At 50.0% G+C, this 17,269-nt stretch overlaps 1 protein-coding gene across 2 annotated transcripts in view; it reads left to right on the top strand.

Moving 5' to 3' along the window:
- The window catches only part of LRRC75B (leucine rich repeat containing 75B), a 37,051-nt gene that overhangs the window by 15,750 nt on the left and 4,032 nt on the right, over positions 1-17,269 (top strand). The window contains exons 2-3 of one of the 2 annotated variants that reach the window (XM_080985228.1): positions 10,520-11,482; positions 15,180-15,308. In XM_080985228.1, coding sequence (XP_080841354.1) covers positions 11,168-11,482; positions 15,180-15,308 — 444 coding nt within the window. In that variant the 5' untranslated portion in view covers positions 10,520-11,167. Of the gene's footprint in view, positions 1-9,499; positions 11,483-15,179; positions 15,309-17,269 lie in introns of those variants that run through there. The other variant, XM_080985227.1, reaches the window with a different exon arrangement.

Here is a 17,269-nt window from a genome sequence, read left to right as displayed (position 1 = left end):
CTGGGAACCAGTGTAGGTCTTTCAAGACCGGTGTTATATGGTCTTGGCGGCCGCTCCCAGTCACCAGTCTAGCTGCCGCATTCTGGATTAGTTGTAGTTTCTGGGTCACCTTCAAAGGTAGCCCCACATAGAGCGCATTGCAGTAGTCCAAGCAAGAGATAACTAGAGCATGCACCACTCTGGCGAGACAGTCTGCGGGCAGGTAGAGTCTCAGCCTGCGGACCAGATGGAGCTGATAAAAAGCTGCCCTGGACACAGAATTGACCTGCGCCTCCATGGACAGCTGTGAGTCCAAAATGACTCCCAGGCTGCGCACCTGGTCCTTCAGGGGCACAATTACCCCATTCAGGACCAGGGAGTCCTCCACACCCGCATGTTCAAACATGTGGGTTCTAAGGTAAGGGGTGTATAAAAAGGTATTGATTCATTTGTTTTAAATACAGAATTGTATTACTAGGGGGAAGTGGCTTTGTGCGCTGTCTCTCTCTCTATCTATAGGGGGGAAATGCTCTAAATGGCTGCTGAATTTTCATGAGGACTAGAAACAGTATATTCATTTAAAAAAAAACTGATGTGGAAATGTAGAGAACTCAACTTAAAAACAAGAAACCAATGCTGCCAGTTTGACCCATCTCTTATCAGGAAAGCCTTTCTTGATGCCCGGTGCCCCAGTCAAGCAGGGATGGTGCAGGAAGTCATCCTAAAAAAATGGAAATGAGAACAGAAATCCCACAGAACAAACATTACAGGTCAGTGAAACCATGGGCAAAAGAGTGGCTGGGGAAACCCAGCCAGATGGGCGGGGTATTAATAATAATAAATAATAATAATAATAATAATAATAATAATAATAATAATATACTGGGCTGGAGACCTACACTGCAAAATTCAGAGAAGTGCAAATTTTGAAGGCTGGTTCTCTGTTTCTGTTTGTGTAAATTAGGAGCACTGAAAATGGAATTAATTGTCCCTCCTGTTCCATTTCTAAAGCGCCCAGGTTGCCAGAACACCTGGTCTGCTTACGTGTTTAGGAAAAACAGGTGTGCCAGGAAACAAGATGCACCAAGAGAATCTGCCCCAACAGTTAGCTCGCCAGGGAGGCACGAAGGTCACCCGAAGGACCATCTTTTGGGTGCCAGGCTAATACCCACTTTCATTTCCAGGCATTTGATGGCGGCTTACTGGCCAGCTCTCTTCTGTTTGGGCTGGGAAGGCCAAATAGGTTTTATGGTGGGTTTTTATAGAGTGACGTCACAGAATCATAGTATTGTAGAGTCGGAAGGGACCCAAGGGTCATCTAGTCCAACCCCCTGAAATGCAGGAATCTCAACTAAAGCATCCATGACTGATGGCCATCCTTTTCGCTTAGGGGCTTATGATATATTTTTTAATCTTACATTTGTTTATACTGTTGCTACGGTTTGTGTTTTATATGCTTTGGTAACCTTCTGAACTTTGTAAGTTGCCTTGGGGCAACATTATTATTATTTTTTGGTAAAAAATTTGTAGGGCTAATTTTAAAAGACAGAACAACAACAATGCAAGAGCAGTGATCTTTCAGACTCTTCTAACATTTTCTGGCAGTTCTGGAAGTTTTGTTTTGTTTTTAAAGCTGATTTTAGCTTTTTCTTTTTACCTATTCTGCCCCAGAAGCAGAAGAATTGGCCAATCAGGACACCCTGAACTCCAAAGGGTCTCGTCCCCCTAACTTGCTTCTTCTGCTACAATATGGTTCTCCTGATGTTCCCATTGGGGCCACGCTAAGAAGGATCTGCTTTAAAAACTCTGGCCATTTGCTGGAATATAGGGACCTTCCTACCAGGGTGAGGAGTCCATTTTCCCTCCTCCCTCCTTCCTCTGACAGGTTTTTAGTCAGATGATGGTGTAAAATGCGATGGGGGGAAACGATCTTCCCATTGAATACCCAGACACATTGCTTTCAATTGGAAAAAAAGACCAAACTACGGAAACCACCGAAGGGAACCGGAGTTTAATAGAAAGCTCACCAGGCCAGTTGATGGGTGACTGATTCCTCCCAGAGCAGAATCAAAGGTCGCAGGAATGGGAGGGGGGGGGCTTTCCCTTCAGCAGAACACAAGCCCGCTTGAGACGGTGGCGCCAACATCCACCATTTTCTTTTTAAAACAAACCTAAACGGAAATAGCAAATGAAGCACAGCAATCCTTTGCAGAAAACGTATCGGCCGAAAGCATCTCCCCAGTCCATCTTTGAAGGCTGGGAGTGGGAGGCGCCATGTTTAAGTGGTTCCCCTCCTGTCTGCAGGGCCAGTTTCAGAGAGTGGCATCGGGCAGAGGTATCTTGACCTGCTGCGGCTTGTGCCATCTTCTCCCTGGTGCTGTTTGACAACTGGGAGAAGCCGTTTGGGGGCAGCCCTGAAGGGATTTCGGAGCACAGTGGCAACACAACACAGAGGATCCCAAGATCTGTTTCTCTGCGGCGTCCGACTCAGTGCACATCCTGGAAGCTAATAAGCCAAGTCTGAACCCTGGCGAGCTTGAGGTTCTGTGGGCGGGTGGTTCATAGCCAGAGGAATTAGGCAGATTATTCTGGAGGAGGCCTAACCCTAACCCACAAACATCCAAGGACCATTCTTGAACTGTTGTTACTGATGGCCCAAGAGGCCGCTGTTGCTAGATGGTTGCTCCGGCCATTCCAGGACAGGGATAGTTTTGCCACAATGAATGACTCACACATCGGATCACCCTTGAGACTGGATTACAGTGGTACCTCGGGTTAAGTACTTAATTTGTTCCGGAGGTCCGTTCTTTACCTGAAACTGTTCTTAACCTGAAGCACCACTTTAGCTAATGGGGCCTCCCCCTGCCGCTGCGCCACCGGAGCATGATTTCTGTTCTCACCCTGAAGCAAAGTTCTTAACCCGAGGTACTATTTCTGGGTTAGCGGAGTCTGTAACCTGAAGTGTATGTAATCTGATGCGTATGTAACCCGAGGTACCACTGTACTACCATGTGCTCTGCATGAGCTTCCTTCGAGGCTGACCAGGACTTAGTGGCTCAGTTGCTGGGTGGAGCAGCCCCCCCCCAAAAGCCCAAGGATTTACCCTGGGCTGCCCACATGTTGCTACTGGTGATGGGGCAGGTTCAAGGTGATGCTGTTGAGCAGCAGAGTCATCCTTCTGAAGGAGTCACATGGCACAGCCTGAAAGACTGATAGCCCACTTCCCACTGGAGAACATGACTTTGATCTCTCATCTTCCCACCTGCATGTGAGCTTTGATCCGAGGCAATGTGCACCCACCAGTTATGAGCATGTCCTGTTTCAGCCCACCAGGAAGAGCTAGATTAAAATAATAAATTAAAGCCATAAGCACAGCAATACATAGCAGGAAACATTTCAATAAAAAAAACATTATCACTTAAAGGTAGGTGTTAAAAATCAGCAAGTGGTGGGTTGAATAAACAGGTTTTCAACAGATGTCAAAACATAATTGCTTGTAGTTTTGTTTTTATGACGACAGCCCAGACTCTTGAGAACTGCTGACGGGAACCCTTGTGATGGTCCTGTAAATGGGCACGGCTCATTGTGCAGTGAGCCAGGATGCGGCCCTCTCCACTGTGGCCCCCGAATTCTGCTGGTTTGGGTGCCCCTTTTGTCTTTCAAAGGGCAAGCAAAGCACCATCTCTTTCTGCTAGCCTTTGCAGGAGACGCCTGAGAGCATTTGGGCAATGGCAGCTTCTTGGCTTTTTGATCTGATTAACAGGCTATTGTTTCATTCTCCCCAGCAACATTTTATACCACTCTTCTGTTTTGTCACCATGGGATCCGAATCAACATAGCGTGGTTTTATAAACACAAAGAAAAATAAAATTGGTGGGCGGGGGAGAACATGAAACTCTTCCGTTGCACACTTCCCCCACCTTTAAAATCCTTAATGTATTGACGTTGGCTACTCCATTTTGGAGAGAGCGGCCAAGGAAGAGTCAGGCTAGTGTTTGAGCTAAGCCAGCCAACATTTGGCAGCCAAAATCTGCATTGGAGATGGGTGCTGGCGGAGACTTCTAAACTTAAGTCTCTGATTTCACATCTTTATACAAGGGAACTGCTGTGAGGCAAGAGTGCCCCCAGTAGCGTGCAGAGTGCCCTACCCAGAGTGCTATCCAGTGTTGGATTTAGGGCAGTTCCCCTGCACGGGGCGCTGAGCCAAGGGGGCACAGAATTGAGAAGATCCATAACTGAGAAGATTCATTTGGGGGCGCCAAGTTTTGGGCTCGCTCATGGTTCCAGACTGCCAACGATTACCAAAGTCCGTCCCTGGTGCTGACTCATTGCAGTCAAACGCCACATGCCAGTGGCCAAAGGGTTTCATGATGGCAGAAGGGGAAGTCCAGCCTGGCTGGAGGAGCTCCAGGGAATTTCTCTCCCCTCCTCCCTCTCCTCCCCTGTTCCACCAGAAAGAAGGCTGAGCTCCAACAGACAGCTGTCCTAGGGAATGCAGGAGCAAGCAGGGGGCTGCTTACCCCCTCCATCGACCCACACCACCAGCCTTTGTTCAGAATGCCAGCAAGGCACAATCAGCCTGGCTTTCACTGGTTAAAAATCACCTGCTCACCACTTCTGGTCTGGCCTTGAAAACATGATCTCCTCCTCCCTTCTCCTTAAAACCTCACCCCTCTGCCCTGCCCTCCACCCTCCAACGCCTTGTGGGTTTCTTTAGTTTGCAATTCTCTCTCTCCTCTTTTAATTGATGTGAGCTACTTTAGGAAGAGTAGGGACGCGGGTGGCGCTGTGGGTTAAACCACAGAGCCTAGGACTTGCTGATCATAAGGTTGGCGGTTCGAATCCCCACGATGGGGTGAGCTCCTGTTGCTCAGTCCCTGCTCCTGCCAACCTAGCAGTTTGAAAGCATGTCAAAGTACAAGTAGATAAATAGGTACCACTCTGGTGGGAAGGTAAACGGCGTTTCCGTGCGCTGCTCTGGTTTGCCAGAAGTGGCTTAGTCATGCTGGCCACATGACCTGTATGCTGGCTCCCTCAGCAAATAAAGTGAGATGAGTGCCGCAACCCCAGAGTAGGCCACGACTGGACCCAATGGTCAGGGGTACCTTTACCTTGCTTTGGGAAGCAACCACTCTCTGAAAAGCAGCAAACAAGCACAGGGCTAAAAGGCAGCTCCCATTTCATTTGCTGAGTGAGTGGGGATAGACCTGTCTGCCTGCCTGCCTACCTGCCGCGGTTTCCCAGTCCTCAAGAATGTGTGGGAAGAGAAACTCTGGACTAGGCAAGGAAATGGGGAAACTTTCTAAAGTGCTGGGAAGAAAGCTTCCCAGCTGAAACACCTTTAAAATGATGCAGTCGTCTGTGTGGTGGAAAGAAAAAACAACGAAAGCATGAATCACCGTCTTAAGCTCCACCTGCATCGAAACAAGGTGGTTAGACAAAAAATAATATCTGGCGACCAACATGATAAAAATGCAATATGTCTGTGACTCATCCACTCACCAGCTTAAGTTGCTCCCATTTGTGGTGGTCTCCACCTTAAGAATGTCAGACGACATCCAAATTCTTTGTCAGAAACAATGAATGTGTCCGTGAAACTTTGGTTTCTAGACACGTTGGTACAAACAGTTTGCTTGCTCTGCAATGAATCCTCAACACAAAACTTCCTGAGATGTGAACCAGGATGTCAAGCTTCGGTGCCAAGCTCTTTGAACAAACCGGCATCAATTCCGTGTCATGTGTGTAAATGCCTTCATCTCACATGTCCCAGAAATGCATCCCACTTCTGGCTTTTGCTCCAGCGGGGAGCATTAATTACAGTTTTCCTTTTCAGGAAGCCTCTTCTGTAAGAAGAGCCAATTAAGTGACTTATTAGTGTTTTTCTCAACCACTAATTACAGTCCCGCCAGCTCAACGTTATCATTACGGGGGGAATGCAACATTCCTCTGAAGCTGGAACTAGGACAGAATGTGAAGACACCGTGGAGCTTGCCGGAGCTGGCATTCGCCTCTAAGGCAAGGCCGACACTTGGACAGCCCAGACTCACCAGCTGGCTGTTTGCATGGCATCCTGTTATTAGGATGAGATGTCCGGTTCCTTTTGCTCAAAGCGCCTCTTGATGAGCACTCCTTCAAGGACGCAGAGGGGGCTGCAAGAAATGCTTTCAAGGGCAGGGCCGCCCACATGCCAGGGATGAAGGATGGCGAGCTTGCACCATGAACCAATTTCACCAATTATATTCAGACCCCCACCCCTTTCTTTCTCCCAAGAGGAAAAAAACCAAGGAGCAAAAACTAAAGGCAACTTAAAACTCAGAAGTAGGTTGATGGAAGAACACCCCGCCTACCGGCTTCACAGACCCCTTTCCCCTGCAGCCTAGTGGCCACTGTTGATATTTAATTTATTTATTTATTATTTATATACAGTGGTACCTCAGGTTAAAGGGACGCGGGTGGCACTGTAGGTTAAACCACAGAGCCTAGGACTTGCCGACCAGAAGGTTGGCAGTTCAAATCCCCGCGACGGGGTGAGCTCCCGTTGCTCGGTCCCTGCTCCTGCCAACCTAGCAGTTCAACAGCATGTCAAACTGCAAGTAGATAAATAGGGGGGAAGGTAAACGGCGTTTCCGTGCACTGCTCTGGTAGGCCAGAAGCGGCTTAGTCATGCTGGCCACATGACCCGGAAGCTGTACGCCGGCTCCCTCGGCCAATAAAGCCAGATGAGCGCCGCAACCCCAGAGTCAGTCACAACTGGACCTAATGGTCAGGGGTCCCTTTACCTTTTACCTCAGGTTACAGACGCTTCAGGTTACAGACTCCGCTAACCCAGAAATAGTACCTCGCGTTAGGAACTTTGCTTCAGGATGAGAACAGAAATCGCACGGTGGCAGCGCGGCAGCAGCGGGAGGCCCCATTAGCTAAAGTGGTGCTTCAGGTTAAGAATAGTTAAGAACGGATCTCCAGAACTAATTAAGTTCTTAACCCAAGGTACCACTGTACAAAAGGTCTCAGGGTGCTGCAATTGAGGGCTGGGTGATGCCCTTTACCATTGCTTTAATGCTTATGCATTTATTCAGATCAGAGGATAAGTATCAACCAGTTCTTATTTTCTGTCTTAATGCCCCATCTTTTCTTTCAGAAGTAAACCACGAAGCAAGTTCCTGTCAATTTCCAAATTTCACATAAAATTCCAATACATCGTAATTTATTCCTTTGTTCTATTGACTTCCCACCCCATTTTCTATGGTGTTTCCCCGCTACCCCACCCCTTTCTCCTCAAATATTTTATTGGGGCGGTGACGAAGAGAGCCAGTGTGGTATAGTGGTTAAGAGCAGTAGATTCGTAATCTGGGAACTGGGTTCGCGTCTCCGCTCCTCCACATACAGCTGCTGGGTAACCTTGGGCTGGTCACACTTCTCTGAAGTCTCTCAGCCCCACTCACCTCACAGAGTGTTTGTTGTGGGGGAGGAAGGGAAAGGAGATTGTTAGCCGCTTTGAGACTCCGTCGGGTAGTGATAAAGCGGGATATCAAATCCAAACTCTTCTTCTTCTTGGAGTTGGTTCCTATGGCCCTCCAAATTGACCACCACCACAACCCATCATTGATGCGGCCCCCTGAATGACACACTTCGGCTCTTTCACGGCATATGAAGGTGTTTTTCCACCCACCCACACCTGACTAAAAACAGAATAGCCTGAAACCAGATCAGGCCCAAAAAGGGGGCCATCAGGCAGGGAAACCTTCAGGCAAGATTCACGCCCTACAGCCCTCTGCCTTCCTGCAGTTTCCTGAAGCTGATATTCAGGAGCTCCCAACGGCCCAGGCGCCATCGCCTCAGCCCTCCTCTGACGCCACAGTCCTTTCACTGGCAATACGACTTCACGGTCTGCTTTTGCAGAACAGGTGACACCTCTGCGCCTTCCGGTAGTGCCAGACAGCAGCCGAGCAAAAAAAACGGGAGCTCTTTTGCTTCATGACTCTTTGCAGCTGGAGGTGGATTCACAACCTGTAGGGCGTGGACTGAATTGAACGCATTAGCAGCAGCAGAACCCTTGAAAGTGCTTCATGATAGCATCACAGGCAAGTTCCATGTGGACTAGCACCACTAACAGGAGAAGTAAGCATTTCTGGCTAGATCCTCCTACACAACAATAGCAGATCTGCAGCCCTGTCTGCGCTGCAGGGGAGAAGCAGGCAGTCAGGAAGGAAACCAAAGCCAGCCCAGGTTTCTTGAGCATGTGGAGACACCCTCTGGCCTCCAGGGCTTGGTGCAATTAGAGGGCTCAGAAGCAGAGTGTGTGCTTAGCCTTAGTGGGTGGAAGGTCTCAGGGTCAGTCCCCAATGTCTCCTGCTTTAAAGACCCCCGTTTTCCAGAGAGAAAGAGGACATTGTGCCAAGATTAAGGGGCCGACTCCTCAGCAGGCAGCTCAGCTTTCTTAGACTGCTCCCCGCCAGCTCTTTTCTTCTTCTTCTTGGAAGCCTCAAAGCTAAAAACTGTTGTTGGGAGGAGGAGCTCAGAGCACCCTAGGCAGCAATTGAAAGCTGGACCATTGTCAAAATAGAGAGATTTGAGAAGTTGGGGTCCCCCACAAAACTGCGTTGGGAGCAGACCTGGTGCTTGATAACTTGTTCAGAAGTGTCCTGGAGTTCGGAATGAGCTGGACAAGTTTGCAAATGAAGCCCAAACATTCAGGGTGGTGAAAGAGAAAAGGCGCGAAAATCCCCGGAAAAGCATCTCTCCAAACTGGCTGAATGGGTACTAAAAAAAACGGCAAATGCATTTCAATACTACGAGGGAGCTACAGGTAGCAATGCTTCTGATCTTGGAAACCACTGGAGGGGAGAGTGCAGGATGCTGAAATAGACCCCTTTGGCCTGATCCAGAAGGCTCTTCTGATGTTAATATCAAAAGGGCTGTCACATGGAAGATGGAGCAAACTTGTTTCCTACTGTAGGACCGAAACCGACGGATTCAAGTTACACGAAAGGAGATTCCAACTAAACGTTAGGAAGGACTTTCTGACAGTAAGATCTGTTTAACAGAGGAACAGACTACCTCACAATGTAGTGGACTGACTCTCTCCTTCATTGGATGTCCTGTTAAACAGAGATGGGGTGGCCATCCGCCAGGGTATATTTAGTTGTGATTCCTGGATTGCAGGGGGTTGGTCTAGATGACCCTTGGAACCCCTTCCAACTCTACAATTCTGTAAGAAAGAAGGAAGTGCAAAATATCGTCACTTCTCAAGTATTTATCAGGGTCTGAGTGCTCACACCTCTTTTGCAGAGTTCACACTTTGGTATCAAGAGGCCAGCCCATTTCCCCCGCCCCTCTACTCTGGGGAAGCGGAGGACCCAATATTGAAAGTTGACTGTTGACTGACAACGTCAATCCCCCTTCTGGAAGCCCTCCAGGATCATGTGGGAAACGGTGCGCTAACTTTCGCTTTAACACAGTGTTGTTGTTTTTCAAATTTTTTTTATTAAGTTTCACAAAATTATACACAAACAAAACACACACACAAACATAAACCATATCCTTATTAAAATTACACATTGGCATTGTTAAGTGACTTCCTCGCTTCCCCTTGGTTGAATTTCCATGCATATCCTTATAACGGCTTTCCAAATCATAATTCTTATAAACTTAACTTAGTCCAATAACATCCTTATATCTTTTCAATTCAAAATTGTACATGTCAAACATCACTTAACTTATATAAATTCCTAAGCCAATCTGTTGCCTGCAAGCTATTTCCAATTAGTTTAACTTTTGAATTATGGTGCTGGAGGAGACTCTTGAGAGTCCCATGGGCTGCAAGCTGATCAAACCTATCCATTCTGAAGGAAATCACATAGAGGAGGGAGAAAGGTTGTTTTCTGCTGCTCCAGAGAAGCGGACACGGAGCAATGGATCCAAACTACAAGAAAGAAGATTCCACCTAAACATTAGGAAAAACTTCCTGACAGTAAGAGCTGTTCGACAGTGGAATTTGCTGCCAAGGAGTGTGGTGGAGTCTCCTTCTTTGGAGGTCTTTAAGCAGAGGCTTGACAACCATATGTCAGGAGTGCTCTGATGGTGTTTCCTGCTTGGCAGGGGGTTGGACTCCATGGCCCTTGTGGTCTCTTCCAATTCTATGATTCTATGATTCTATGAAATCAGCCCTGAGTGCTCACTGGAAGGACAGATCCTGAAGCTGAGCCTCCAATACTTTAGCCACCTCATGAGAAGAGAAGACTCCCTGGAAAAGACCCTGATGCTGGGAAAGATGGAGGGCACAAGGAGAAGGGGACTACAGAGGACGAAATGGTTGGATAGTGTTCTCGAAGCTACCAGCATGAGTTTGACCAAACTGCGGGAGGCAGTGGAAGACAGGAGTGCCTGGCGTGCTCTGGTCCATGGGGTCACGAAGAGTCGGACACGACTAAAGGACTAAACAACAACAAACAAATTTAGCTAAGTAATCGTTAAATTTTGTCCATTCTTCCTGATACTCCTCCTCCTTCTGGTCGCAGGCTCATCCGGTTAGGTCGGCTAGCTCCAAAAAAATCCATCATCACACAGTGTTGTTGTTGTTTTGCTACGTGAAAAGTTCCCAAATCGGGCATGGAAAAAGGAAGGGGCGATGATGATCGTCTGCCTTGGGATCGGGGCCTGGCGAGGTTTCAGGCGGGTGGGAGGGCGCGTTATCTGCGCTGGAGAAGCAGATCGAGAAACGGGGGTGGGAAAAGGAACGTCCCCCCCTCCCCAGCCAGAAGGGGGTTCCAAAAGACTAGGCAGAAGCAGAAGGCAAAGTCCCGACGGAACAAGCGGGGGACCGGGCAGGTAGCAAACGCCCGGAGCCCGGCGGGGAAGGAAGGAAGGAAGGGGGTGCCCCGAACAGAAGCTCCCTCCCGCTCGCCCGCCTTGCCGGACGCCACTTAGACTCGGCTCCCTCCCCGCCGCGCGCACGTGCCGCCGAAAGAGAGCCGCATCTCGCGGGCGGGGCGGGAGCGCGCCGGAGCTCCAGAGGGACCGCGCCGGGCTGGAGAGACGCCGCCGCCGCCGCCCGCCCGGCACTGCGGCGCCGGCAGCAGCAGCAGCCGGAATGTAAAGAGACCCCCCCCCCAAACCAACAGGCACCCCTCGATCACGCCGGGACCCCGCTCGGCCAGGCCCTGCCCGCGGAGCCGAGCCCCGGCCGGCGATGGGCTCGCGGCTGGGGCGGCAGAGCAGCCTGGAGGAAGAGGCGGCGGCTGCAGGGGAGCCGCCCCGGCCCAAGAAGAAGCAACAGAAGCAGGGCTGCCGGGGCCCGAAGGAGCCCCCGCTCCCGCCGCGGCGCCGCCCGGGCTTCCCGCTGGCCTCGCGGCTGCTGAGCTCCGAGAAGCTGCCGGGGGTGCTGCGGAAGAGCAGCCCGGCGCCCCCCTACGTGCGCCGGGTGGGCTGGATCCGCGACATCCAGGCGGCCCTCCGCCAGCGCCGCCGCGACCAGGCGACGCGCACCCTCCGGCTTCTCCGCAAGGTAAACACGGAGCGACGGGGCGGGACGGGGCCGCGGCCTCGACGGAGCCCCCGGGGCCGCCCTTTGCTCTTTTCAAGCCGCGAGACTTGCCGGCAGACGGCTGCTCGATGGGCACCGGGCCGGACCGGGGGAGCTCGACGGACTTGGGGCTGGGCGGCTAAGGGGCGGCCGCACCGACGTGCAAGGCTTTGTTCCTGCTCAGGGCGTGGCTGGCAAGGGGGCGTGCCGGGCTTGGGGCCAGGCGAGCCCCGCGGGGACGCGACGCCCCGCCGGGTGTCCCCTGGCCAGGATCCGACGGCGCGTCCGAGTCCCCGAGCTGGTGCCCGGCGCGGGGCAGAAGCCTTGCCCAGCGGGCATCGGCGCAGGCGCAAGTTGCCCGAGGTGCCACCTGCCCTTGCCGCGGCCTCCAAGGTCGCCCGAGGGTCCTCGGTGGAGGGAGGCGAGGAGTTTGCGCCACGCCGTCGGGGATTCCGGGCGGTGTAACGTCGCTGCCGCGAGTCATCTCCGTGCCTTTATGATTCTTTCATAGCTGGCTGGCGCTGTAGGAAGATGTACGCTCTCGGCTGAAACTAAGGACGTTTTGAAATAAAAGCAGAATTTTTAAAAGTGGGAAATAACCAAGCAGCAATCTCAGAGTGGTTCTGGCTGGGGGCTGAAGGGAGTTGTACTCCAAAAGTCCTGGAAAGCACCAGGTTGTGGGGAATAAGTGTTTTAGATCCGACACCCACGGTGAGTTGGAGAACAAGAGATCCTAGGAGGATGCTTGGCATTTTCACACTCCTCTCTCCATTTACACGGGGGTTACATTCTGAGGCACCTCGTGTTTAAGGGAAAATGCATATATTGGGAACACCATTAAAAAAAAGTCTGCAACACCCTCTAAATCTCTGGAAACCCTAAAAAAAACAAACCGAAATCGCTCCCTCCAAATCTCCTTGCTAAAACTCCAACTCTGCACAGGCCTCAAAGGTCAATGCAAAGGCTCATGGGATTACTAGACACTATTTTCCTGCCGTTTTTGTACTTTTTTCTCCTTTTTGTGCTTTCTCGTTTTTGTGCTGTTTTTTCTCCTTTCCGTGCCACTGCTGGGTTCTCAGTTGCATGCTCACATGGTTGTGTGTACTTCGAACACACGTAAATAGGGAATTGCCCATACTATCGTCATAATCCTCATCAGTATTAAGTTTACCGTATTTTTCCGTCTATAAGATGCCCCCATGTATAAGACACATTCTATTTTTGGGGACTCGGATTTAAGAAAATTGGGGGGAGATGGCCCCATGTATAATATTCCCCCTAATTTTTGACATTATTTTTAAGGGGGGCAACCTAGTCTTATACACAGAAAATATGGTATATTCCATCCTCTTCTCAATAAACCCCTGACCAGCAAACGATAAAATATACAATCTTTTAAAAATGAAAGCACCATTACTTCATTAAATATATGCAAATCATTGTAGTTGATCAAGACTGCAGTTCCAGTTATATACTTGGAAGGAAGCCCCCACCCCACCCCATCCCACCCCAAATTCATCTGGGCTTCCTTGCCTCCTCCACCTCCAATGCTCTACAGGTAGAACTTTGCAAGCCTAGCGAGACCATCTTATTGTACCTCTTGGAAATATCAAGAGAAAGGTCATATATTTAACAGAAGAAACTTCAAGTACCTCAAGCGCAATTTGCAGCAACACCCTCGCAACACCTTTGCCCCAAACCCAGCGCTCCTTTGAGCAGAGAAGTCAATTATTACTGATAATTATCATTAGCCTATGAAGGATGGATTTATGTCTTTCTTCCAAAGTAAACCCAAGTAGCTTGTGCAACATAAACACAGGACAAGGGGAAAGAAAGAACCCATCATCCCTTTTTTTAAAAAAAAGGCAGAGGCGGAGCTGTAAGTCTTTCATACATGTCAGCTTTACTCTTTGCAAAGGAATAAAAAAGTAAAATAGGCAGCATTTTATCCTATCCGTGGTAAAATTAAGGCAGTGTTTGAATTGTGTTTCAGAATTTGGAATCCTTTACTGTATCTTTCGCCTGAGTTTTTTTCCTCTTTTCCCCACCCCTCTTCAATGTGAGGGAAGGATCCTTCCAGGTTTGGTGGATTCCCCTGCTGATTGAAAGAGAAGCATTTTGGGGAGGATTTTTTTGGGGGGGGATTCCTCTGGATGGAGGTAGGGAGGGGCCCGTCTGGCTGCCAGCCAATCAGTAGTGGGCAGGCAGATTAATAATTAATAAAATAAAATAATAATAATAATAATAATAATAATATTAATAATAATAATAATAATAATAATAATAATAATTTTATTTATACCCCACCCTCCCCGGCCAGAGCCAGGCTCAGGGTGGCTAACACCAGTAAAATTACAGTAAAAACATAATAGGGGAAAAAAACCAAGTTAAAATACATGTTAAAATGCAATTTAAAATGCAGCCTCATTTTAAAAGTTGCCCATAGATCAAAACCATAAGTGGGTGGGGGAACATAAGGGTCAGACTAGTCCAAATTTAGAGGTCCGTCCAGGATTTTTTTTTGGGGGGGGGGGAGGACAGGCTGAGATGTAGCTCCAGCCGGGTTCTGCATCCACCTTTGGGTGAGCAATCCTGGCTAAAATGTGGGGGTGGAAATGCCCTGAGGTTGGGTTCATGGGAGTTGTTCTACCAAAAGTGGTAGAACAAAAAGAGCCTGCAGACTGTCTCGCCAGAGTGGTGCATGCTCTGGTTATCTCCCACTTGGACTACTGCAATGCGCTCTACGTGGGGCTACCTTTGAAGGTGACCCGGAAACTACAACTAATCCAGAATGCGGCAGCTAGACTGGTGACTGGGGGCGGCCACCGAGATCACAGAACACCGGTCTTCAAAGATCTACATTGGCTCCCAGTACGTTTCCGAGCACAATTCAAAGTGTTGGTGTTGACCTTTAAAGCCCTAAATGGCCTCAACCCAGTATGCCTGAAGGAGTGTCTCCACCCCCATCGTTCTGCCCGGACACTGAGGTCCAGCTCCAAGGGCCTTCTGGTAGTTCCCTCACTGCGAGAATCAAAGCTACAGGGAACCAGGCAGAGGGCCTTCTCGGTAGTGGCGATTGCCTTGTGGAACGCCCTCCCATCAGATGTCAAAGAGATAAACAACTACCTGACATTCAGAAGACATCTTAAGGCAGGGAAGTTTTTAATGTGTGACATTTTAGTGTATTTTTGGTCTTTGTGGAAGCCGCCCAGAGTGGCTGGCGAAACCCAGCCAGATGGGCGGGGTACAAATAATAAATTATTATTATAAAGATGGAGGGCATCCTTCTCCCAGTTTTAACCTGACTTGGTGGCTTAAGGCTCCTTTCCCATTGCGGCGCTTGAGCTTCATCCAGCCTTTCAGCATCCAATTGATTCCCACCTCATACTGAAACAGAACCAAATTCCTCTTTAATGGATGGTTGTCTGTCTCAGTTGTTGGTCTTGGGTCTCCATGTTTATTTTTAAGGGAAGTCGCCAGCTATCCTTCAAGTGCTCCGTCAGGGACTGATTTTGCCAGGAAACCCTTCCTTGAGAAAGGAGCAGAGTATTTAGCCCAGGAGGCTGTGATTCTGCTCCTCTCCTCTATAGAAGCCCCCCCTGCTGCAACATCTCACCCCCCTCCACAACCTTGCCCAGATTCTGATCCCTCAATTCCATCTTCTGGCTTTTCCCTGCAGGACCTTGGTTTAGAAGGGACATTCCTCAGTGAAGTTCTCTACAAGAACGCAGCCTTCCTCAACCTTGTGGATCCCATCTCCCACGATCTCCTGATGAGCCTTGCCCGAGACCTTCAGTGCCCCAAAAAGGTGAGCCCATTATGGGGTGTGCATGTTTTGCTAGCTGGGCAGTAGGTGCCTGGAAGTTTCTCCTCCTAGGGTCCCTCTCTCAGGAAATACAACAACAACAACAACAATTTATTTATACCCCGCCCATCTGGCTGAGTTTCCCCAGCCACTCTGGGCGGCTCCCAATCAAGTGTTAAAAACAGTACAGCGTTAAATATTAAAAACTTCCCTGAACAGGGCTGCCTTCAGATGTCTTTTAAAAATAGGATAGCTGCTTATTTCCTTCACATCTGAAGGGAGGGCGTTCCACAGGGCGGGCGCCACTACCGAGAAGGCCCTCTGTCTGGTTCCCTGTAACCTCACTTCTCGCAATGAGGGAACTGCCAGAAGGCCCTCGGAGCTAGACCCCAGTGTCCGGGCTGAACGATGGGGGTGGAGACACTCCTTTAGGTATACAGGACTGAGGCCGTTTAGGGCTTTAAAGGTCAGCACCAACACTTTGAATTGTGCTTGGAAACATACTGGGAGTCAATGCAGATCTCTCCGAACTGGTGTTGTGTGGTCCCAGCGACCACTCCCAGTCACCAGTCTAGCTGCCGCATTCTGGATTAATTGCAGTTTCCGGGTCACCTTCAAAGGTAGCCCCACGTAGAGTGCATTGCAGTAGTCCAAGCGGGAGATAACTAGAGCATGCACCACTCTGGCGAGACAGTCCGCGGGCAGGTAGGGTCTTAGCCTGTGTACCAGGTGGAGCTGGTAGACAGCTGCCCTGGACACAGAATTAACCTACACCTCCATGGACAGCTGTGAGTCCAAAATGACTCCCAGGCTGCGCACCTGGTCCTTCAGGGGCACAGTTACCCCATTCAGGACCAGGGAATCCCTCACACCTGCCCGCCCCCTGTCCCCCAAAAACAGTACTTCTGTCTTGTCAGGATTCAACCTCAATCTGTTAGCCGCCATCCATCCTACAAGCCTCTCCCCAAAGCACTCACAGGTGTCGGCAGGGTTTCCGGGGCAGCGCAGTCTAAACCAGCCAAGGTCAAATGCAGGGAATCAAACAAGGACAGGCTGCCATCTGAGGTTGATATCATAGAAGCTCAGGCAAGGAAGAAGCGAGGAGCCAGAGACCCGTGTTGTTTCCAGCAACTGGGAGGAAGAAGAGGGAGGCTTTATATAGGCCACAGCTGCTGGTGATAAAGGTGTTTCTGGGTTGCTTACTCACAAGGAGCTCCCTCACTCACAAGCGGCATGATGCCTCTGTATCTGCAGGCACATGCTATGCCATGGCTCTTTGGCTCAAGCCCCATAATGGGGCCACCTCCGCCCATCATTCTGTGGCTGTCCAGGTATCTTTGGAGATGTTGGTAGCCCCTCCCCTCCTGATCTGTTCTTATTGCAGTTGGTACTCAGAGGTTGTAGGGGCACGGGTGGCGCTGTGGGTTAAACCACAGAGCCTAGGACTTGCCGATCAGAAGGTTGGCGGTTTGAATCCCCGTGATGGGGTGATCTCCCGTTGCTCGGTCCCTGCTCCTGCCAACCTAGCAGTTTGAAAGCACATCAAAGTGCAAGTAGATAAATAGGTACCTCTCCAGCGGGAAGGTAAACGGCGTTTCTGCGCGCTGCTCTGGTTCGCCAGATGCGGCTTAGTCATCCTGGCCACATGACCCGGAAGCTGTACGCCGGCTTCCTCGGCCAATAAAGCGAGATGAGCGCCGCAACCCCAGAGTCGGCCACGACTGGACCTAATGGTCAGGGGTCCCTTTACCTTTACTTACTCAGAGGTAGACTGCTCCTGAACTTGGAGGCTTTAAAAAAAAAAAGCTATCATGGCAGAGAGTCTCCTCTGGGCATTTTTTCATCTCAGGATGTAATGTGTTGAGTCAAGCACTGCAGGGTGGTGGTGAGGTTTTGGAATTGGGGAAGGGGCTCCCTCGGGGGAGGCTCCGTGTCCAGTACCTTGGCACTGAACAACCCCAAAA

Source organism: Podarcis pityusensis (assembly GCF_964106645.2).
Source record: "Podarcis pityusensis genome assembly, chromosome: 16".
Classification (NCBI taxonomy): domain Eukaryota; kingdom Metazoa; phylum Chordata; class Lepidosauria; order Squamata; family Lacertidae; genus Podarcis; species Podarcis pityusensis.
This window is presented reverse-complemented; position numbering and strand designations above follow the sequence as displayed.